The sequence below is a fragment of the Callithrix jacchus genome, chromosome 5 (genome assembly GCF_049354715.1).
Source record: "Callithrix jacchus isolate 240 chromosome 5, calJac240_pri, whole genome shotgun sequence".
Classification (NCBI taxonomy): domain Eukaryota; kingdom Metazoa; phylum Chordata; class Mammalia; order Primates; family Cebidae; genus Callithrix; species Callithrix jacchus.
This window is the reverse complement of record NC_133506.1, coordinates 25,999,504-26,023,951: the sequence shown is the minus strand read 5'-3', so window position 1 is coordinate 26,023,951 and position 24,448 is coordinate 25,999,504. Positions and strand designations below refer to the sequence as shown.

The 24,448-nt window shown below is 45.6% G+C and overlaps 1 protein-coding gene across 11 annotated transcripts in view; it reads right to left on the bottom strand.

The window, feature by feature from the left end:
* Positions 1-8,045: 8,045 nt before the first annotated feature.
* Positions 8,046-24,448, bottom strand: part of SCP2D1 (SCP2 sterol binding domain containing 1) — a 241,637-nt gene continuing 225,234 nt past the window's right edge. For 10 of the 11 annotated variants that reach the window (XM_078371469.1, XM_078371471.1, XM_078371472.1 and 7 more), the window contains one exon: positions 8,046-18,375. Coding sequence is in view for 3 of the 11 variants with exons in the window: in XM_078371479.1 (XP_078227605.1) it covers positions 18,214-18,375 (162 nt within the window). In the remaining 8 variants the exon portion in view is untranslated. The remainder of the gene's footprint in view (positions 18,376-24,448) is intronic. The other variant, XM_078371475.1, reaches the window with a different exon arrangement.

The following is a 24,448-nucleotide window of genomic DNA, read 5'->3' as shown; positions in this document are numbered from 1 at the left end:
CATCTGGAACTAGCAAGGCACAACCGACAATCACCTTTGAAGAGAAAGCCCTTGCCTGCCCCTGCTCCCTGTTTGGCATGTGGTCCTTAGAAGTCCTGCCTAGTCCACAGACTTTCGTGAACCTGGAAAGCTGCTGAATACTGACGTGCATTGACACCAGTTTCTGTGGATGAGGGAGTGCTGTCACTTGCCCCCAAAAGACCTAATAACAGAGAGGCTTCTCCTACACTTCAGCAAAGTCAACTCAGTTTTCCAGACCTAATAACAGAGAGGCTTCTCCTACACTTCAGCAAAGTGAACTCAGTTTTCCAAACCTAATAACAGAGAGGCTTCTCCTACACTTCAGCAAAGTCAACTCAGTTTTCCAAACCTAATAACAGAGAGGCTTCTCCTACACTTCAGCAAAGTCAACTCAGTTTTCCAGGTTTTACCCCACCACCTAATGAGAACTAAAATGCTGGTCCCTTACACCATCTGCCAGTTGATACCAAATCAATAACCTGTAAAAATTCTAAGGGAATATGCACCCCTGAGAAGATAAATAAAATGTGGCTCATTTAGGAAAGTCATGCTTATTCTTGGCTGATTCATTGGAATCACCTGGGGAGCTTTAAAAGCTACGGATGCCTTTGTTCCACCATCAGAAATTCTTTATTAATTGACTTCACTGTGTTCTGAGTACTGGGGCTTTTAAAACCTCCCTAGAGGGACTCTCACGTGTGGCCAGTGTTGAAGACTGCCAGATTAAGGAACTTCAGCAACCCAAGGGAGAACACTACATTTAAAAGGAGAGCAAATGACAATTATTTAAATAAAGCTAGTGAAAGACATAGATGAACTTAAACAAACAAAAAAATGAGAATTCCCAATGCGCACTCAGTTTAGCACAGAACAAAAGATTTTCTAGAACTGGAATACTTATTTTTGAAATTAAAATTAAAGTTAAATTAAAATTAAGTTTGATAGACTGAGAAGAGACTATTCTTTGCTGAGGGCCAAATGACTGTTTTGGAAGCTCAACTGGAAGAAGGATTTTATAAATGATGTAGAATTCGTGAGGAATGAAGAAAAGAAACTTGGAGAACAAATCCAGGATATCTGAATGTGACTAATAAAAGTTCACTAGAAAGGGAAAAGAGAACAGATGGAGAAGTAATAAATCAGGAAATTATAAGAGAAAACTTGTCTTAGAAAAAAAAGGTTTGAGTTTTCAGGTTACAAAAAGCAATTGAGTCCCGAGTAAAATTAATTATAAAAATCTAGATGTCCAGTAACATGTCCTGATAAAATTTTTGAATTCCAATTATGGAAAGAATATATTACATGCTTATAGAAAGAAACGATAGATTACTTACAACGGAAAAAGAGTGGGCTACCATCAGACAGCTTGTGTGCAATACTAGAGCTAAGATTGGAAAAACATTTAAAAATGATTGAATGGGGACAGTATTCTAAGAATCCTATATACCCAGCCACAATATTAATCATCTGTCATAGCAAAAGATATTTTTAGACATGCAGAGACTCAGAAAGTCTATAGAAAAACATAGATAATTCCTATATTAAAAACTATTTCAGAGCATAGAAAAAGATGAAAAACTTTTCAAATATGTTCAATGAAGGCTATGTAACTATATTAGAAAAACTCTATATAGGATTTATTTTTTAAAAAATGATAGAACAAACAAATGAAATAAAACCCACTACTCTAGGTCAACTTTATGTATGACTATAGATGCAAAATACAAATGAAGCACTGGCAAAGTGAATCCATCACTATATTAAAAGGATAATATACTATGACTAGGGAGAGTTTATTCCACAAATGTAAATAGCTCAATTCCCAGATGAATACATTTTTTTGATAAGTTGATGTCTTACAGAATTAAGAAAATATAAATCATAATTCCAACAGAATTTTTCATAGATACAGTCAAGCCGATTCCAAAATATATATACATAGAATGGCAAAGGAATTAGAATAGCCAAGATGACTTTTTAAATGTAAAGTTAGAGCGATCACACTACTTGATTTTAAGACGCGCTTAATAAAGCTATAGTAATTAAGACAGTGGATCAGAATGAGAGTCCAAAAATAGATCCACACAAATATAACCAACTGATTTTTTTCCTTTTCTTTTCTTTTCTTTTTGAGATGGAGTCTCGCTCTGTCGCCCAGGCTGGAGTGCAGCGTTGCAATCTCAGCTCACTGCAATCTCTGCCTCCCCGTTCAAGTGATTCTCCTGCCTCAGTGTCCCAAGTAGCTGAGACTACAGGTGCATGCCACAACACCTGGCTAATTTTTTTGTATTTTTAGTAGAGATGGGGTTTCACCATGTTAGTCAGGATTGTCTTGATCTCCTGACTTCCTTATCTGCCCGCCTCGGCCTCCCAAGACCAATTGACTTTTAAGAAAGGCATAAAATAAATGTATTGGATGAAGAGTAGTCTTTTCAAAAAATGACAATTTGGCATCCATTTGCAAAACAATTAACCTACCTAAGCACACACTTTATTAAAAAAATACCTCAAAATGGATCCGAATTACAAATGCACATGTAAAAACATGAAATGTTAGAAGAAAATATTTATGGCTTAGAGTTAAGCAAAGAGTTCATAGACACGGTGATAAAAAAATGAGCTTAAAAAACGTAATGAGAATTAACAAGGACATGCAATTCAACACAATGACTCATGAATTAAATTTATTAAATTATGGTACCTAGATACTATGTCACCAAACACAGTTATTTTTAAGGGACTATATATTTTGTAGTGATATACAAAATGGTATTTGTTGGTAGTTTTGGAGAAAATATTTTCTTTCATTTTTTGTACCTCCCTATTTCAATTATGATTAGAACTTTCATAAAAATTGAATCTGAAATTTTATGAAATGCCTTTTTTAGCATTTTCTAATGTTATTTGCTATAATAGTATTTTTTCCTTCTTTACATTGTTCACACCATGAATTATGCCAAAGATTCTGTAACAGAAAAGGGTTGTATTATATCACTATTGCTATCACAACGTTGTTTGGGAAGCATTTTCTGCCATAAGCGAAATCACTCAAGATTAATATTATAGAACTCAAAGAAAGAGATTAAAAAGAAAAAAGACTAACATTAAATATGAAAGGGCAAAAGTAACTTCATTTGAAGATTGTGTACTTGCATACTTAGAAAATTCAAAATACTGCTAAAAACAATCTACTAAAATGAACGAGGATGGAACAGTGTGGTAATATAAAAGATAAATATATGTTACTGGTAGAGTTGGGTTTTTTAACACACTAGGTGGAGTACAAATATGGTGTTTTCATTTTTATATCATGATGGGCTTTAATAAATAGTCTGTTAAAGCTTCCTTTCCTGTCCCTTTCATTTGGGTTGCATCCTTTTTGTTGCAGGAACAAAAAGCATTGTTTTTGGTCTATTTAAGTGTCAAAATTACACAGCAAGACAATTGATTCATCATTATTCTATAACATTTTTGTATGCCCCCTATGTATGTAAAATATTTATTTTAAAGTACCATATTGCATAACATAGTATTTATGTATCATATTTAATTAAATGTTCTCTAGTTTTATTAGAGATAATCCTTTAATAACAACCCTTTCTTATTTAAATGAGACAGGGTGTCAGTTTGTCACCCAGGCTGGAGTGCAGTGGCGTGATCTTGGCTCACTAAAGCTTTGGCCTCCCAGGGTGAAGTGATCCTCCTGCCTCAGTCCCCACAGGTAGCTGGGACTACAGCTGCACACCACCATGCCTTGCTAATTTTTATAGTTTTTGTAGGGATAGGGTTTCACCAGGTTGTCCAGACTGGTCTGGAACTCCTAAGCTCAAGCAATCTGCCCACTGTGGCTTCCCAAAGTGCTAGGATTACAGGTGTGAGCCATAGCACCCAGCCATAACGACCTTTTAATTATCTGACTATCTTCGTAGAATTATTTCCTTAGCATAAACTCCCAAGTATATATAAACGCTTTAATATTTCTTTGGTTTTCATTTTCCAAATTCTTTTCCAAGAAGGCTGGAAAAAGGCCAATGGGCACTGTTATTAATTTAGCAAATATTGGTTGACTCTTTCTCTCTTACCATTGTGATTGAGGAGAATATTTAATTGTATTTTTTCATCATCTGTATCCTGTTCCTATTACTAATGTTTATATAGATAAATCTTAAAAAAAAAAAAAAAAAACAACCAGTGATCAACAAGGGCTCCAACTTTAGTATCACACCAATTGTATAATTCTTTTTCAGTACATGTTAGCCTTAGGATCTTGCCTGACAAGTGGTCACAGAGGAAAGGGGCCTGGATCTTCCGTTCCATCCTGGCAGAGGGGTTTCTATGGCTGACCACTCTTTCAGTTGAACTTAACAACAGATTTCATAGTGAAATTTAACAGTTGTTGGAGGATGCTTTAGGATTAGACAAAAGAGCAGTAGAGAGGGAAGGGGTCGAGTGTACTTTTCAGTGATTCGAGAGGTATGAGAGTGACCCCTGAAAGGCCTAAGATGGATCCAGGAGAGGTTCCAGATTGCGGTAAGATGAAGTAGATACATTCCAGCCTGTGCTTCCAAACTCTGTAAAGGATATACTCAACAGCCATGTGAGGACCTGAAGACCAAGGAGTGACCGGCAGCTGGAGCAAGGGGACTAGAATTCAAGTGCCATTGAACTCACAGTGGTGCCATTTTATTTCCTTCCAATACAACAGGTCCTTAACTACCTTGCTTTGTTCAAAGTCATTTCATATAACCTCAGTGAAAAAAAACACCAATTCCCAGCTGCAACTGTCTGTGTGGAGTTTGCACGTTGTCTGCATGAGTTTTGGGTTTTCTTGGGTTCTCTGGCTTCCCAAAGCTGTCCACACTCAGTTAATTTCATGTCTAAATTGTCCCAATATTAGTTAGCATGGTATGACCATGCCTGGGATGAGAGGGTGTCCTGTCCATGGTTGATGTCTGTCTTGTGTCCTGAGCTCCTGGATAGGCCCTGATCACCTGTGACCCTGCAATGGAATAAGTGGGTAGGAAAAGAAATGAATGAATGAATGAGTGAATGAATGAATGAATGAATACAAATTATTATAAAATAAAAAATTCATAAACTCTATAATTATCATACAAATGCAGGACAATAAATCCAGCATGAAAGTGCTCAGAGAGCCGCCACCTTTGTTGCTATTTGTTTTTGAACTCTGTGATGGTAAGAGGGGCTTCTTATACTTTCATTTTGCAAACATTTATTCCTTGATTTAACACACCACCTCTATGACTGCCATCACTCATTGTTTCACAAAAAATTGGGTAAATGATGATCTTACTTGTTTTTATTAATCTTTCTTGAGTATACGTATAGGTCACATTTATTTCCGTGTTTAATATTAGAAGTGTTTTTGGGTCTTTATAAGTTTAGTGATGCTTCTGTGACCAGAAATATTCCTCAAGAACTTCACTCTTATTGATATCAGGTAGCCTATAGTAAAATTGGTTTCATCACATGTTGTTTTGCTTAAAGTCACAGTTTCCAAGAACCTATTGACAATATTAGGTGAGGACTTACTCTACTCCCTGGCCTGAACTCAGTACAGCCCAAAACTTGAATGTGCACATTGGCATGGATAGAGAGAGTTCCAGCCGCAGCCCTCGAGTCTGACTTGTAGAGTGGGGAAGGGGTCTTCTAACACTCATAGAGAGCAAGATGTAGAAATCTTCACCCCCTTATTTTTGTTTTCCTATTCTCTCATACTCTAGCTTCCAAACAATCTAGTGCCAATGGTGGCACCAGCAAAAACAACGAGAACCCACAGGAGCCTAAAACTCTGATGAAGAAAACTTCCCTCACCAGTTGGAGAAGTTGTGATTCCCCTGGGAAGGATAAAATCTTGTTCTTTTTATCTTTCCTCCTGCTGCTTGACCCTAGACACTGGTACACTTGGGAAGGTGTGTGGCAGATCAGAATAAATATACTGCCATATTTCTGCCTGGAGGACCGTAAAGGGGAGCCACTAAGGGAATCAGAACGTTCTAAGGAAGTCACCGACAAAATGGGGCTCAGGAAAGCAACGACATAAGTTGATTATGAATCTGGAGCTCAGTAGCAAGCTGTGCATGCATGGATCTTCCTATGAGCAGCACGCCATACACTTCAAGAACTGAACTATGGGAAAGATCGTTGTCCAGGCACAAGATGGAACTGGGTGAGATACATGCGACAGATACTAATAGCACCACAAGGATTTGAAAATGTAACTAACATTGAAACCACAACCTAAAAAGACTGGTTGGAATTTGTGGCTTCAAAAGGTTGACTGCCTGGTAAAAAAAAGAAAAAAGTATATATATATATATCAACATCCTACAGATGATGAAAACAAAATCCAGAGTTTTACAATGAAAATATTCACAATGTCCAGTATACAATCCCAAATTACTCTTCCTGTGAAGAACCAAGAAAATCACATTTCTTAGTGGAAGAGACAATCAGCATATCAACACCAAGATGACATGGAAGTTAGAATTCTCTGACAAAGACTTTTAACAGCTATTACAAAATGCTCCAATAAGTTTGAACATCCTTGAAATCAATGGAAAAACAGAAAATATCAGCAAAGAAGTGAAAGCTAGAAAGGAGAATAAAATGTAAATTTTATAACTAAAAAATACAATAAATGAAATTTTTTTAAAGGATAGGCTACATAGAAAAATGGAGATGACACAAGAAAGAATCAATAACCTTGAAGATAGAGCAATAGAAATTAATTTTCATAATTTCTAGGAAACTACAAAAATATGGGCAGAAAATGGAGAACGCTTCAGGGACCTATGGGGCAATACCCCCAACAAAGCTCCCAGAAGAAAGCAGAAAGAGGGCAGTGCAGAAAGAGTATTTTTAGAGATAATGGCTGAAAACATTGTCAAATTCGATGGAAGACAAGAATCTACACAATAAGAAAAATTCAACAAGCTCCAGATAAGTTAAATATGAACAGATCCACACTAAGACACAATAAAACCAAACAGTCAACAACCAGAGACAAAGACAGTGCCTTGAAAGCACTGAGAGAGAAGCAACGCATCACATACGAAAAAATTCTCAATAAGATTAGCTGCAAATTTCTTATCAAAAACCATGGGCACCATAAGACAGCGAAACGACATATTCAAAGTGATGAAAGAAGACTACTGTCAACAAAATATTCCATATCTTTCAAAGCTGAAGGAGAAATTAAAACATTCCCAGAAAAGCAAAATCTGAAAGAGTTTATCTCTAGAAGACCTGTCTAACAAGAAATGCTAAAGGCAGTTCTTCAGGTTGAAATTAAAAGACACTAGATGGTGGCCAGGCGCGGTGGCTCATGCCTGTAATCCTAGCACTTTGGGAGGCTGAGGTGGGTGGATCACCTGAGGTCAGGAGTTCAAAACCAGCCTGGCCATCATGGAGAAACCCCATCTTTAAAAAAAAAAAAGACACTAGATGGTGAATTAAAGCTATACAAAGAAATAAAGAGCACTGGTAAACTTAACCACGTAGGTAAATATAAGTTTTCTACTGTTTTGGGGTGCACTGTTGTATTCAATAGTTTTGGAAAACAATAATTATAAATTTACATTAATGGGCAATGTATAAATATGTAATTGTGACAATAACAACATAAAAAAGAAAAACTCTGTATGAGCAGAAGATTTGTATATTATTGACGCTAAATTGGTATTGATTCAAATTAGCTTCTTATAAATTTAGGTATCAGTTTTCATCCCCACAGTAATCAATAAGAAGGTCTCTTTTAAAATATACAGAAAAATAAGTGAGAGGTAAATCAAAATTGGTATACTACAAAAACTCAATTAAACCGAAAGAAGGCAATAATGGAGGAATAGAGGAACAAACAAAAAATAATATATGGAGAAACAAAATAGCATAATGGCATAAGTCCTTCCTTATTAATTACTTTAAATGTAAATGGATTAAACTCTCCAATTAAAAGGCAGAGATTGGAAGAATATATTTTTTCTTTTTTTTTTTTATTTCACTTTAAGTTCTGCTATACATGTGCTGAACATGCAGGTTTGTTACATAGGTATACATGTGCCATGGTGTTTTGCTGCACCTATCAACCCTTCATCTAGGTTTTAAGCCCCGTATGCATTAAGTATTTGCCTAATGCTCTCCCTCCACTTTGCTCCCACTCTCTGACAGGCCCCAGTGTGTGATGTTCCCCTCCCAGTGTCCATGTGTTCTCATTGTTCAACTCCCACTTATGAGTGAGAACATGCAGTGTTTGGTTTTTTGTTCTTGTGTTAGTTTCCAGCTTTATCCATGTGACAGTTTCCAGCTTTATCCATGGCCATGCAAAGGACATAAACTCATTCTTTTTTATTGCTGCATGGTATTCCATGGCGTATATGTGCCACATTTTCTTTATCCAGTCTGTTATTAATAGTCATTTGGGTTGGCTCCAAGTTTTTGCTATTGTAAATAGTGCTATAATAAACATACCTGTGCATGTCTTTAGAGTAGAATGATTTATAATTCTTTGGGTATATACCCAGTAATGGGACTGCTGGGTCAAATGGTATTTCTGGTTCGCACTCCCACCAACAGTGTAAAAGTGTTCCTCTTTCTCCGTATCTTCACCAGTATCTGTTGTTTCCAGACTTTTTAATGATTACCATTCTAACTGGCATGAGATGGTATCTCATTGCTGTTTTGATTTGCATTTCTCTAATGACACATTCAGGTCCAAAGTGCAGGAGGCACCAATGTAATTTGCGTTCTTCAACAACACAACTTAATCACTATTTTGTACCTCCCATTCCTCCTGATGGGGACAAGGTGGCTTAACCTATTTCAATGACAGGATAACCTGAGTCATCTCGGATTTAATCTGGATTTTCCTTTTGCCTTCCTTTTCCCTGGGGAGCTGTTAAAATCAGTGGCTGGGGGAGTGGGGAGGTGGGCACACACGGGATGCAGGCATCTGCAGGAGATCTCCAGACCGTGCTTGGCACCTGTCCACATAGGTGTCTGCTGAGCTGTGTGCCCCCTGCCTGGTTCTCAGCATTGCCACACTCCCATCAGGCTTGAGTTGATGACCCACATTTTCTGTGTCCTCCCTCTTACAGACATCATGAAATATGCATGCATCTCAGGGCCCAGGAAAGCTCTGGGAGACTGAGAGGGTCACATCAAAACTTTCCCAGAGCTTCCTTGCCTGCTGCAGGGTCTTGCAGGTACAGTGGAGGAGCCCCCACCCAGGCTGCCTGTTGAGGCTCTCTTGCCCTAGGATTCCCGAACTCTTCCTGGGTTTCAAAGTTTATTTAGAAACTCAAAACCTGAGTGTTGACTGGCTTATTCTTTCTGCATTTCTGGGTGAATATGTGCCAGGAAGGGGCATACCCTGTTGATCTTTCAATGCAAGCAGCCACCCCATGGTCCAGTAACGCAGATTCAATCCCTTCTATATTTTCCAAAATACTTTTGGAAAACAATAATTATAAATTTACATTATAAGTTTATAATTGCTCAGTGCACCAAGCCCTTGTCCAGGAACAAAACGCTGCTTATTAAGCACTTTGCCAACTGCTGAGTTAAATTCTTTGTATGTGATGATTCACTTAGCTCTCACAACAAAATACCTGCTAGTTGTATTTCCATTTTACAGTTGAGGAAACTGAGTCACAGAGTGATCATGTAGCTTCCCAAGCTCCCACAGCTAGTAAGCTCTGAGGGTGATTCAAACCCAGGTACTTTCTGCCTTGATCTTATGGGCCATGCTGGCTCTGCTGCTTCACTGTGACACAGCCAATCAGCCAAACAACACTCTCAGCTGGCCTGGACTAGCCTTGGCTAGTTGGCATGTGACCGTGATAGGTGCCAGATGCCCTTCCAGACACCCATCAGGCCAGGACATGCATTTCCATACGTGCCACTCCCCAACCCTGTCTTCACCCTCAGCAGGAAAAGCCTCCACCTATTGGACATAGGAGTGTGAAAGCCCAGCTGCCCTGCTTCCATCCAGGGTAGCCCAGGGCCCCAGGGTCACTGGCCAAGGCCTCTGTTGACTACTGACTACGTGGAAGCTCAACTCCCCTCTGACCAACTCCACACCCCACAGGTGCTGTAACTATGAGCACACCTCAGAGCCAGTGTCCTAAGTATAACTCGGAGGCAGTGAGCATGTGACCAGATGGCCCCTCTGTGGGGGTGGCTGGAAAGCCATCTACCCATGTGTCTGAACAGACTGGGCCTGGGGAATCCCATGGCAGAGACCTGGACCTGGGGAAAGGACCTGTCTGCCACCCACCGCCAGGAGTCTGGGCAGCCCAGGTGGTGCTGCTGGGTGTCATATCCCCACATCTCAAAATGCATTTTGCAAACACAGCTCCTGGCATCTTAGGGAGCAGCAGGGGGCCTCCTGTCGCCTGGCAAGTTATGTCTCTTCACCTTGAATCTGGAAAAAAAATCCCTGCAGGTGGCAGACTGGTAGCCTGGAAGGGAGGACTGTCAAGAGGCCTCCCCTCAAACACAGTGTGGGGGACAATGAGCTCAATACACCCAGAGATTTTTAGTTGAGACGTGGAGCTCTCCCACGTGAGCTATGCGAGCTTGGGCCACTGGTTTGCCCTCTTTGGAAGTTACCTTGTCACATGGAATAAGGGATGATGGAGGTTACATGTTCCCAGGGAGACTTTGCTGTCAGGGCAGGGGACACTCAAGGCCATTTCCCCTCTCTCTTCCCCCACCCCTGCACCCCATCAGGCCTCAACTAGGAGGGGAAGAAACAGACAAGAGATCTCTCCCATGGACTCGGGTCCCAGACAGTCCTAGATAAGCTGAGAAACATGACCCTTGGCAGCCCCGAAGCACTCCGAAGTAAAGTCTGTGCCACATGATGGAAAATATTATTCAGTTGAGCTTTAAATAGCTGATGTGATGTGTCTGGGGCTGGAAGGTGGCCCATGGAAGCTGCCAGAGCAGCCGGTCCCCACATGTGGGGCTTGAGAAGGACCTGAGTCACTGCGAAGTTCAGAGCTTTTCAGGGTCCCAGGGGCCTCCCCAGGAGCACCTGCTTTTACTCAGGGGTCCCAGGAAATCACAGCTGTTCCCCACCGCCCACACAGCTCAGTGGTGGTCAGGAGGTTACAGACAAGCATTATACTGCATCAATGCCCTAGGAAAGCAGTTCTCAAACTCAAGGAGGGTCAGAATCATATAGAGCACTTGCGGGCTCACAGGCTTGTGGGCTCCAGCTCCAAGATCCTGATTTAGGAAGCCTGGGGGCCTGAGAAGCTGCATTTCTAAAAAATTCCCAGATGCCATGCTGCTGGTGGTCTGAGGCACACTTTGAGACTTCTGGCTTGAGGCCAGCTGAACTAGAATTGCCTGGGGATCTCTAACAGTCCCAATACCCAGATGACACCACAGATAATTACATCCTACTCTACGGGGTTGAAGTCCAGGCATCAGCATTTTTTAAAGCTCCTCAGGTGATTCTAATTTGAACCCAAGTTTGAAAGCCATTGCTCCAGAGAGTCAATATACCACAGGGAGAAAACCAGGAACAGCACCAAGCAGCGTACCATCAGGGACTAATCAGGAAGTGGGATAACAGGTGCCTCTGATGCCTCAAGCAGCCACTGGAATCCCAGCTAGAAGGGGCCCATTGAGCAGCACGAGGCTTCTGAGCAGAGCCTGATGCTGCTGGGCTGCCCACATGGACCACATTTGGGATCCTCACTCCTTAAAATGGGTTTGGGGATCAACAGATCACTAGGAGCTTATGAGCAGTGCAGAATCTCAGGCTCCGCTCCAGAGCCGGCAAGTCCGAATCTGCACTTGACCACAACCCTGGGCAATTATTGTGCACTTTGAAGTCTGAGCAGCACTGATGGGTGAGGTAGGTGAGATCTGCCAGCACCTGAGTAGGCGGTTGCTGGCAAAGCCCAAGGGTGTCCTCAAGATTATCAAGTCAGCCTTCCAAATCCAGATCACGCTGGAAAGCTGTTCATATGCAAATTGCCTGGAGAGCTGGGTGTATTTACATCTGTATCTTCAGCGTTCCCAAGGAAACTCCCAATTGGCCAAGACTAAGATTCCAAGAGGTCCTCTTCCCCTCCATTGGGGAAACCCTCAAACCTAAGACCATCAAACCTGGATGGAGTTATAACCGGTCCTAACCAGAACCTAGCCCAGCGATCCTGAACATGGCTGACACATTAGAATTACCCAGGTTGCTTTAAAATCACTTCTGCATCTGACTATATCAGAAGCTGTGGGGTTGGGGCCCAAGTGGGAGGGCTTTGAAGCTCCCCAGGTGACTCCAGTTAGAACCAGGAAGTGCCCCACAATCATCTTCAATATTCTCTCCACTGACCTCCCTCCCACAGCCTTCGCCTCTGCATATCGTATGCTGTTAACTTGGACACCAGATTCTCCTGATGTAAAGATACTGTGATCTTCCTTCCAGAGAGGAATGGCATCCTGCACACAAAGCAATTTTGCTTATCTTTGCTGAGCTTGCAAAACTGCGAGAGAGCTACAGTCCTTGGATTGGTTTACTTATGTCTACCTGATTTCTCAGCAAAACATTCATCAGTTCAAGCAGCTGCCATCAAAGTGTGCCTGTGGCCCAACAGAGGCTGCCGGACCAGCAACATCCAGGGGACCAAGGCCAGGACAAATTTGGGTTGTGCCATCCATATTTCAGTGGTGGCACACATGCATGCCTAGTTGGCAGTCCAGTCAGTCACTTTTTGTTTTTGTTTTTGAAACAGGGTCTCTGTCACCCAGGCTGGAGTGCAGTGGGGATATCATAGCTCACTGCAATGTCAAACTTCTGGGCTCAAGCAACTCTCCACCTCAGCCTCCCAAGTAGCTGGGACTACAGCGTGTGCCACCACACTCCATCAATTTTTATTTTGTTTTTAATTTTGTAGAGATGTGGTCTTGCTATGTTGACCAGGCTGGTTTTGAACTCCTGACCTCAAGCAATCCTCCTCTCATGGCCACCCTGAGCACTGGGATTACAGGTGTGGGCTATTGCACCCAGCCAGAACTCACTTTTATGTTGCCTTTTGCATTCTTCTAGAAGTCACTAAGAACAAAGATTGAAAGAAAATTGTTCTATTTCCACTCAGCATCCTATTGCAAACCTCCTTGGATCTTGTCAACAATTGTCACAATTTCCCTTGTGACATTTGTATTTCAGTGGTGGCACACATAAAATACCAGGCAGATTTTATGCTTCCCTACTGGAGTGAGCTAAATAGTGGGAATGGTAGCCCCAAAGATATGTCCCATTCTCGATCCTTGTAGTATGTGGATATTATATAGAAAACTGTGATTAAGTGAAGGATATTGAGAGGAGCTACTTATTCTGGCTTATCCTGGTGGGTCCTAAATGTAATCTTCATATGAAGAGACAGAGGAATTTTGAAACAGACACACACCGAGAAGGTGACGTGTAGATGGAGACAGAGATTGGAACGGCACAGGTCAAAGTCAGGGAACACTAGCAGCCATTAAGAGCCGGAAGATGCAAAGAACAGACTCTCCTCCAGAGCCCTTGCAGGGAGTGTGGTTCCTCACACTGAGCCCCTTGGCTCTGTGAAGTGAATTTTGGGCTTCTGAACCCCAGAACTGAGAAAAAAAGGTTTGTTTATGGCCACCAAGTTTGTGCTCATTTATTGCAGCAGCCCCAGGAAACGAGTACACCAGATTACAGATGTGAAAAATGAAGGACAGACATCGAATGCCCCTTCCAAGATGGCGTAGCTCATGGCAAACTGGGTTTATCATCCCTTCCCTGATTTGGAGTTTCTAAGGAATTTCTAAGGAATTCAACAGGCAGCAGGATGTGTTGATTGAGTCGAAGCAGTCTGAGGCTGGTGGCAGGAAAAAGTCTACTGGGGCCTGGAGGGGCCTCTGGAAGCTAAAGCTCACCTACCCAAAGAGCACCCATACCATGGGGCACAAAGAATGGTAGCTAGCACAGGGCATTGTATCTGCACCAGTCACGGCTGGGTCTCCCAAGCCTTTTGTCTCCAAACTCAACATTTGTTCTACCCACGGTCACAGGGTGCCAGCCACAGGTGAGGTTGCTGGGACCCAGGAAGGAATCAGCCAGACTCAGTCAGGTGACATTGTATGTAGTCACAAGGACCCTCCCTAGGGAGATGACATTTGAACTCAGACCCGTATGAGACAAAGAATCCAGGCATGGAAAGATGAGCACGAGAACTACAGAGGGTGAGGGAACGGGATGGTGACCAGAGCCCCGAGTGCAAGGGGCTGGCATGCTGGGGACCTGAGGCCAGCAGGGAACTGAGCACCTGAGCAGAGGCATGGTGGGGAGTGAGGGAGCCGGGGACCGATTTAGGAGTCACCTTTTCTCCTAGGAGTAGGTGTCAAGGAAGGGGCTGATTTGCTCTTCCAAATCAGGAGGGCCATGACCTGTTTAACCTCCCCTCATTCATTCCTCACAATACACAGAGCAAGGGGAAAGTAGGGAGTGTGTGAGATGCTTGCTTTCAGGTGCCGCATCCTCAACAGAACTTGCTGGAGCCACAGGACACCCTGTTTTAATAGCAAAGTGGAGGGTTGGAGGAAATGAAGGCTGCCCTGCCTAAGGCCTGAGTTTGCAACAGGACTCCTTAGTCCTGCAGCTCAGGAGGTGGCCAGCTCTCTCGGAGCACTACACAGGGTTCGGGCAGGAGGGGTGGCCTGGCTTTCGGAGCAGCAGTGGTGTGCCCAGGCCCAAAGCCACAGAGAAGGAGAGGCAAGAATGTGGGGTCAAGCCCAGTGTGGTGATGGGCTCCTCAGCGCACTCACTGCAGAAACCCACTGTTTCCACGAGTCTGTTCCGTGCATCTCCTAATGTAACAAGTTATTGCAACCTGTCTTTGGTAAGAGCAGGAATTCTGCTGCCTTCCACCCTCACTTCAGCAGGCCAGCAGCAGGACAGAGCTCCAAGACCCAAAGTAGAAAGAGAGGCAAAGGGGCACCGCAGGCCGCCTCCCAGTTCCTCCATCAGAATCCTGGGCATATAGGGAAGGGGGGGGTCCCACTCCTGAAGCCCTAGGAGGGGAACTGTGCCCAATATCACTCAGTGACCTTGAGTGGGTCTTTTTGGAGCAGATGCCTGGAGTGTCTTGTCATGTGAGGAGTGCCCCAGAGCTGACTGTGTTTTGTCTGCAGTGGGCAGTGATGGTCACAGATATCAGGTTTCTCTGCCCAAATTGCCAGACAGAGCTCACAAATTCCTTTTGAAACTCTAAAATTTTATTTTTAAACTCAAAAGACCTGGCAGGCCCTACAAAAGGTCAAGAGCAGCAAGCTCTGAGTTTGGGAAGGGATGCGGGGGGAGTGGGATTACTGAAAAGGAAACGGGAGAGAATGAATTCTCTACCTGATGACAATGAGAAAAGAATGGGAAGAAAATGTTCATCCCGATTCTCCATTGTCTGGCCGTAAAATCAGCTTTACGCTGTTCCTTCTGCTCGTTGGTTTTCCCAGCTGTATAATGGGTGCAGTAATTGTGATGAAACTTTAAGAGGTGGGATATATCAGTAGTAAGTTTATTCAGCCCCTATCTCAGCCTGGGCTAGGATTTGCAGAAGATACAGATGTAGAATTCTGGGTCCCTTTATTCAAGGAGCTCAGAAAGTAGTTGTAGAGCAAAGAGTGACCAGTTTAAAAGAAGTGAAGAATAAAAGCACCTGCAACGACATTTTAGAAACAAGAGCACCGAGTTCTCAAGCGTAAGTGAGCATCAAAATTCTCTGGGGACTTGTTAAGTCACAGGTGGCTGGTGCCATCCCCAGAGTACCTGCATCCATGGGTCTGGGAGGGACCTGAGATTGTGCATTTCTAATCCATCCCCACATCTGGCTGATCCTGCTGGTCCAAGGATCACAGGGTGAAAGTCACTGGAATAGAAGAAGCACAGAGAAGGATGAGCTGGCTGTGTACTGGACCTGGCTGGGATATTAGGACCTTTAATTCCTTCCTTGCTGTTCTGTTAAGTATAAAATCAGGGCACGCAGCTGGTGGGGGCTTCCTGGGAGTGGTTCTCTTGCTGTGTCCAGCAAAGTATGTGATTTCTAGCTCGATATTCCTTCTCTGTAGTGATGGACCCATTGTATTTTTTTTCCAATCCATTGTGAACTAATTCTTCTGTAAAATACAGGATCATCTAGGCGTGGTGGCTCACAACTGTAATCCCAGCACTTTGGGAGGCTGAGGCAGGTGAATCACCTGTGGTCAGGAGTTCGAGACCAGCCTAGCCAATATAGTAAAACCCCATTTCTACTTAAAAAAAAAAAAAAAAAAACCTAAAAATTAGCCAGGCATGGTGGCAGGTGCTTGTAATCCCAGCTACTTGGGAGGCTGAGGCAAGAGAATTGTTTGACCCTGGGAGGCAGAGGTTGCAATGAGCCAAGATCACGCCATTGCACTCCAGCCTAGGTAATAACAGTGAAACTGTCTCAAAAAAAAAAAAAAAAATACAGGATCATAGGTGTGGATGTTGCAGCTCTGTTGAAGCTTCACGAATGTTTCTAAATGCTCATCCTGTCACCAACTGGTAACAAGGAGCTCATGAACCAGGCCATGGGCCACATTGAGGGGTCCCACCATGGAGCCTCCGTGTCCCCAAGACAACTTCATACATGCAACCGGAAAGCAGCTCAGGACCCAGCATGAGCCAAGCATGGGGAGTGGCTGCCATTCTCTCTGGATCTGTGCCCTGAAATGGGTTATGAGTCCACTAGAAAAGCATGAACAGTGACCACTCGGGCAAAGGCAGGCTCACCCCTCCCTACCCGAAGTCCAGCCCCAGGGCACTGTTCCTCTGTAGCTAAGGAGAGATGGTTCTGGAGGCCACAGCAGGTGCTGGGGCTTGAGAGAGGAGCTATGACAGAATCCCCTGAGAGGAACAAAAGCAGCCACAGCCACACCTCTCCCCAGCTCCAAGCCCTGCATCCCCAAACTTTACCCATGTCCCAGAAAGGGGTCAGGCCTGACTGACCAGGAGCTGCTGCCCCTAAAGGCTCCTGTGACTGAAAAATCTGGCTGGGGATCCCAGGACACTCCTCTCCCTGACCAGCTCCCTTCCCAGGCTGCCTCGAAGTTCCAAGCTCCATCCTGGCATCTTTGGCAATGACAGGTGAGTCACAGAATTACAGAAACCCGAATGACCATAGAGACATCCATGGGAAGTCGGGCTGTGTCCCCAGCACCTTGCTGGGAGTGCCCTGAAGCCATTTGCCACTCACTGACCACTGCTCCGAGTACTTGGGCTGTGCCTGGAAGCAGGAGCTGTGGGGAGGGCAGGACATGGAAGGGAGAGACGGCAGGCAGGGCCAGCGTGGCCAACACAAAGCCAGATGCTCATCTGGGTAAGGAGAGGAGCCCTGTCCACTTTGCTTTGGTCTTTACTGAACATATTCCCAAACAATGGCCCTCCACTTCCTGCCTTCCATTGGCCTGGACAGCACTGCGCTTTTCACTTTGGACTATCCCTGGCATTTAGCATTTCTCCAGCCTTCTCCAAATTTCTACTGAAGTGTAGGGGCTGCAAAGGGGCACCAACACAGGTCCTACTGTCGAGGCAGTTAATGTCCTGTGGGTTGTTTCCGCTAGCTATTGCTGCATAAGGAATCTCCCCAAGCCTCCTGGCTTATGAACAGCAACCATTCGGCCTAAACATTACAACTGGTGCTGCTGTGAGTCAGGGATTCAGGCAGGGCTGGGCGGGGACAGCTCACCTCTGCTCCACAGAGTGTTGGCTGGGGCAGCTGGCCAGAGGCTAGAGGACCAAGATGGTCTCACTCACATGTTTAAGCCCCCAGCTGGGGTGGCTCATGTGAGCCTCAGGTCTCCCCCCTGTGGCCTCTTTTGACACAGCATCTGCTCTTCCAGGGCCTTTCTCCCCGTGATGGTTGGACTGGCCCCCAGCTCCAACACCCAGAGGTTGTACTTTCACAGGTCTGGAATGCAGCCCAGGCATCAGAAATTACAGTCTCTCCAAGAGCTTCTCTAGTGAGCAGCTAAGACTGAAACACCCCCACCTCAGCCCCACTCAGGCCAATCACTACTTAAAGTGTGGCTCAGAGACTGGAAGCAAAGGCACCTCTGGGAAGTTGGCGAGACTTGCAGATGTCCAGGCCGTGCAAAGCCAGGGGAGTGCCACAACTGTCACTAAATGATGGCGATTTCAGTGGTTCCCGCCAGTGTCGGAGCTGTAGCCTGTGCTCGGTGAATTGCCTTCTCTCTCACCACAGCGGTTCTGGAGAAGAGGCCTCCGGGTGATCTCTCAGCTGGGTTGATCCCGCAGACAGGTGTTTCCAGTACAACAGAGAGCTATCAGGAGAAATAAAAATGGAAAGAAATACACACACTGCTTAGAACTATGAGAACGATGAAGAGATCAGGGGACAGAAGGAGGCAGGTGGTTTGTGCTGGGCCTGCCTGGGGAGGTTAACGATCGGGTGGTTTGGAGACTGCAGAGGCCATAGGGAGAGTGAAGGTGATTCTAGCTGCCTCTCGGTCTTAAATCAATGTCTCTCTGTTTGTGAAATTGAGGTTGGGGTGCTTGAAATCCCCGACCATCTACTTCTGACCTAGAGCAGCTGGGGATTTCTGCAGAAAAATCACAAAGCTTGAAAGTGGGGAGCTGGTAGACTGACTCTCTCTCTCTCCACTTCCATCCCCTGCCCCAGGCCAGCCCCTAAACGTTTCTCCACAGCTCTGCCAGTTTCCTTCCTGTCTTCTTGCTCTAAGTCCTCTGCTGAAGAGCACCCCTGTGATGATGTCACCAGGCAGCATCAGCAGCAGAATGAAACACAGCCCCTTAGGCGCTCGGGAGACCTGCCATAACCTTGCTCTCCCCTCCTCCCTGTCCAACCCACCACCTCATCCTCATGGTAAATGTTTGCAGTTCTCACAACAGGTGACCGTGCTGAAGGAGTCTGTCTTGCTGCACCGGCTCACCTCCCTCCTCTGCCTGGCTAACCCCTAGGGCCACCCCTGGCACTACTGGGTAGAGATGGGCGCCCCGTGGTGTTTGCACCTAGTGGTGTGGCATTTGTGTTCCTAGGTCCAGCTCAGGTGGCACCTTGCCCTTGACGTCCCCTGACACAGGGACTTGGCTGCATGCCCCCATCTGGCTTCCATAAATTCCCAGTGCTTGCCTCTACAACTGTACTGTCCAGTATGGATGCCACACTTTGGGCGTGGGGCAGCTGCACGCTTGAAATGGACTAGTCCCAGCTGAGATGTGCTGAATGTAGATGCACCAAATTTCAACATTACATAAAAAAGAACTCACCGATGATATTGATATTGATATTGATTTACATGTTTCAATGATAATATTTGGGATATAAGGGGTTAAGTAGAATACTTTATTGAAATTAACTTCACTTGTTTTTCACTGTTTTTAATGTAGTTAATACAAAATCTATGATTTCTCATGGGTTCAATTTACTTCTGTTGGACTGTGCTGGTCTCATAGATTATTCTGGCAGGACCCCTCTTGACTTAGCCATAACCTAAAGCAAATTATTTAATTTCTCCAAAACTGTTTCCTTCTCTATAAAATGAGAAAAGTTCTTATCTTTTAAGGTAACAGGGAGGAGAAAAGAACATGCATCAGCATGTTGGAAAATCTCTGTTAGTATAACCATTACATTCATTGTATCATGTAGAATTAACTGTCACATTGACCTTAGTGGCCTCAAGGGTCGTATTCACGTAAGATACTTAGATTCTCACACACTACCTGACACAGAGCAAATGTTTTAGGCACAGGCTATAAAATGCAAGTGGGGGGTGTGAGTAGCAGATGAGAGGCTGGCGTATTTTCGAGACCCCTAGCTCCAGCAGGTCCATTAGGGCAGGCATTCCTCCCTCCCTCCTTCCCTCCCACCCTCCCCACCTCCCAGGCAGCAGCCTGTGTCTGAAATCCATCAACCGCCCCCTCACCACGGTGTCTACCTGCCTGGCCAGTAAACCTGCAGCCCTCAGCACCTCCAAGGTCTTTTATCCCAAATTCCCTCTGCAACTCTTCTTCTATCTAGTTTCCAACCTTTCATAGACACCCTGACCCTGGCAAGTGCTTTTGGAGAGGTGCTGCCCAGGCAGAATCCCACAGGGAGCGAAGCAGTCTCCCCTCAGGAGCCACGAATCATTCCACCTGCTTCTATCATTGCAGGAGAGCAAACAGATTATTTTCTCCAGCTATTTCTGGGCCTTTTTCAGAAATATTCTTGTCTCCAAACATGAACTTCAAACCAACAGCAAATTATTCTGGATAAATGCTAGTTAATGTGATTCCTGGGAACGAAAATCCTAGGGTTTGTCTGTACAAAATTAAAGGGCACACTGTTCTGATATTCACGTGGGTGTAGCCTGGGAGCCAGTACCGGGGCCTGCTTCATTATCAAAGCCCCGTATCTTTGGGGTTACCCTGAATTGCCCTGGGGACATCGGTAGAATTTGATTTAGTTTGACCTGAGTTTGCAACATGGCATTGATGTTCTAGAAAGACCTTCTCCCACCCCAGCAAAAATCAGCAGGATGCCAGGTGGGGCTATAATGTCCAGGCACGGCCCGATCCACATTGAGGTCTCTATGAATAGACCCTCTGGAAAAAGCATACACTAAAAACTAGACTCCCCCTTTGTGGGAAGCTGGGAGTCAGGTTTTTTGTTTTTTGGTTTTTTTTTTTTTTTTTTTGGCAGAGAACAAGGGTCAGAGGTTAAAAAGGTTTGAAGAGACAGGGACCAGAAAACAGGACACATCCCAGCAAGATCAACTGCTGGCCTCATTCAGGGGCAGAGCAAGGACCCGGGACCACAGCATCTCAAAGCCATCGGAGGCATGGGAGCCATCAATCTAACCACCTACTCTGCACCCGTTAAGCACATGAGAAAACAGGCCCAGAGATGGGAAGAGACTTGTGTAAAGGTGACCCAGGAGGAGCAGGCCCCACCCCCAGTCTCCTGGCTCCTACACCACACCCTTAATAGGACTTCTTCCAGACAGCACACGTCATGCACAGAATTCATGTAGGAATCATTCTTAGCCCCAGCTCTTGTTTATCAATACACAGATAGGATAGACAGAGCCCCAAAAGAGCTGTCATGCTGCCTAAAATACCGTCATTCAAGACTCTGATCTGAGTAAACAGGGTCCTGATTTAGCCTGCCATCTAATATCTCCGATGGATTCACAGAGTTTTCTCAGGGATTTGTACTTCAGGCAGCCACTTCCTTGAAGCTGAGACTGGGTGGCGATATTCTCAGGCAGCATGGTGTCGGGGGAAGGGAGGAAGAGCCCATTACAAGCATAGGATGCTGTCCGAGCGAGAGAAGCTTCAGGTGCAGATGGGGGGCCTCTGGACGCCAGAGGACCAGCAGTTGAGCCTCTAGCTGAGAAGGGGGAAAGGGGCTGAGAGCAGAATCCTAAACTTCCTCATCAGCAGTGGATGCCATTATGGGCTCCAAAGATTCACCCTCCCTGAACCCAAGCCCTTAGTCTTGTAACTTTGCAGTTCCTCCCACTAAGGACAGAATGAACTCCGCCTCCTCCACCACCATGATTTGCTTTGGCCAACATGATGGGGGAAGATGTGTCGTGTGCCTGCTCCTAGTCACAGGGTGTGGAACAGAGGCTGCAGCCAGCCACCGGTCGGGGTAGGGCTGTCAGACAGGAGGTGCAGGGCCCATGCTGGTCAGGGCCCCGGGGGCGCCCCCTTCTGGAGGACTGGTGAGATTTCAGGAGTGGATGGGCAACTTGGGTGAAAGGAAGACCATGAACAAAGGCATGGAGGAAGGAAAAGAAAAGAAATATTTCTAGAAGAATGAACAGCTCCAAGCAGTGGGAGCAGCATCGTCCAAAAGAACTTGCTTCGATGATGGAAATAAATACCCGACACCTGTGTTGTGCAGTGAGGGAGCCGCCAGCCTTGCAGGGCCATTGAGCACTTGGAATGTGCCACTGCTACCCAGGAACTGAATTCATTATTTTGTTTAAATTAAGCAATCAACATTTAAAGGGCCGCACGTGGCCAGTAGCTCCTGACTGGACAGTACAGGTCTGGAGCGCTGGGTTCTGGGGGTGTTGAAGTAAGGCTGGGCTGGGGGTCCCCTGCAGTCAGTAGAATTTTTGAGCTAAAGGCCCCCAGTAATTACAACAGCATCTGCTGCTTCCCAGGACCTGTGCACAGCCCTTGTCATACATGAACGATTTCCTCTTCCCAGCATCCTTGCAGGGTAGAGCGGGTCATTATCCCCATTTTACAGAAGGCGGACTGAGGCACAGAGGAGCTAAGTTCCGGGGGAAATCACTTGAGAGGCGGAGTTGGGTGTAAACCAGACTCTGACTGCCCATTCCACATCCATGGAGGCCTGAACAGCCACTTACAAAGGCTGCAAAGTCCTTTTCTGGGTGTTTTTCTCTCTTGGGCACTGGCTTGATTTGCCCTATCCCCAGTAAAAAGCAGAATCTGAAATAGTACTTGCACCCAAGCAGTAGTTTTTGCTAATTTTCGTGCTGTGGTTTGGGGAGGCAAGGCTGGTGGTGATCTCATGGAACAGGATTGGCAGGGATGAGAGGTCAACCCACAGAGGCTTTGCTGAGCTGGTCATGCCGCAAGCCAGCGAGCTCCTTCCTGGTGGGCTCTTCGGAGGACCTGTGTGCATTGCCCCTGAGAATCGGCCACCTGAGATGGAGAGGAGGGGAGTGCCATCCTCCCCAGCTCTGCCACCCCCCGCATTAGTCAAGGGCTGTCCCATCTCTCAGAGGGACATGGACACAGCAAGGGGACCTGCAGCCAGACCACCCCTGCCCGGAGAGGGCTGTCACACCCACATCAGGAGCAAAAAAATTGGCTGACACATATTGTAGGATTCCACCTACAGGAAATGCTGAGAATAGGCAGGCCCAAAGAGCCAGCAGGTGGCCAGGGCTGAAAACCAGGTGTGGGGAGTGTTCATCGGTGCAGTGTTTCTTTATGGAGTGAGGAAAATGTTCTAGGATTTGATGACCATGATGGTTCATGGTGAATTTTGTTCTAATTTTTTTAAAGTGGGCTGGCAGGAATCATGATGACAGAAAAATGCAGCCAGGTTTCAGGCTCTGAGCTCAACTGCAGACCCAGCCCATAAGTCCATAAATACAGGTTCATCGCAGGAAAGGTCTGTCCCTGCAGTCAGACCAACCTCCACCCCCTAGAACTCTGACTGGGAGTTGGGGCCAGTACAGAGCCCGGGAAGCCAGGCTTAGCAGCCCCAGCCTTCCCAGCTCCTCTTCTCAATGCCGCCTCTCTCTGATGGACTCGGACACAACGAGGTCACTGCATTTGTCCAAGGCTACGAACTGAGCAGCTTCCAGGACTGAGTGCAGAGCCCTCACCTGTCCCTCCCCAGGGAAGCAATGTAGGAGGCACACAGGCATCTGCCTCCAGCCCCCACCCCTGAGGTCGAAGCAGGATACCCAGCTGATGTCTCAGCACTGTCCTTCTCTGTCCCCATCGTGCAAGCTTGTCACTCTGAGAGGCTTTCTGTTCCTCCACTGCACCCCACAACGGGCTTCTTCCCTTGCTTGAAGGCAGACAGAGCCTGAAGGGCACCCTGTCCTCTAGTGCTAACAAGTCCCTGTGGGGACACCTGGGCCTCCTTTCCTCCTGCTGGCCTGATGAGCCTTGCATGCTCCTCCAGGAAGGGTCCTAATGGCACTCCACAGAACACAGTTTAGATACAGCTGAATTAATCTACTTCAATTCACCTGCCAGGGATGCTAGCAGAGTGGAAACCCCACTCCTTCATAGAGAGGTGGAGTCTACATCTGTGTGGGCTTGTGACCCTCTCATAGCCAGGAGAACATGGGCTCGTGAGATCAGGTGACCTCTAAGGTAGGGTCCAAAAGGCCCATGCAGCTTCCATTATCAAGTGCTGCAAAGGCCCCCTGAGCTGTTCCCACTACCCCAAGACCTTCATATTGTGAGAAAGCTCAGACCTCATGGGGAGGCTATGTGTAGATGTTGACAGCCTGATATGGTTTGGCTGTGTCCCCACCCAAATCTCACCTTGAATTGTAGCTCCCATAACTCCCAAGTGTTGTGGGAGGGACCTGCTGGGAGATAATTGAATCGTGTGGGAGGTTTCCCCCATATTGTTCTTGTGATAGTAAGTCTCACGAGATCTGATGATTTTGTAAGGGGTTTCCCCTTTCACTTGGCTCTCATTCTCTCTCATCTGCCACCATGCAAGATGTGACTTTGACTTTCCACCATGATTATGAGGCCTCCCCAGCCATGTGGAACCATGACTCCATTAAACCCTTTTTTCTGTATAAATTACCCAGTCTTGGTGACGTCTTTATCAGCAGCATGGAAACAGAATAACACAGCCCTAGCCAAGGTCCCAGTCAA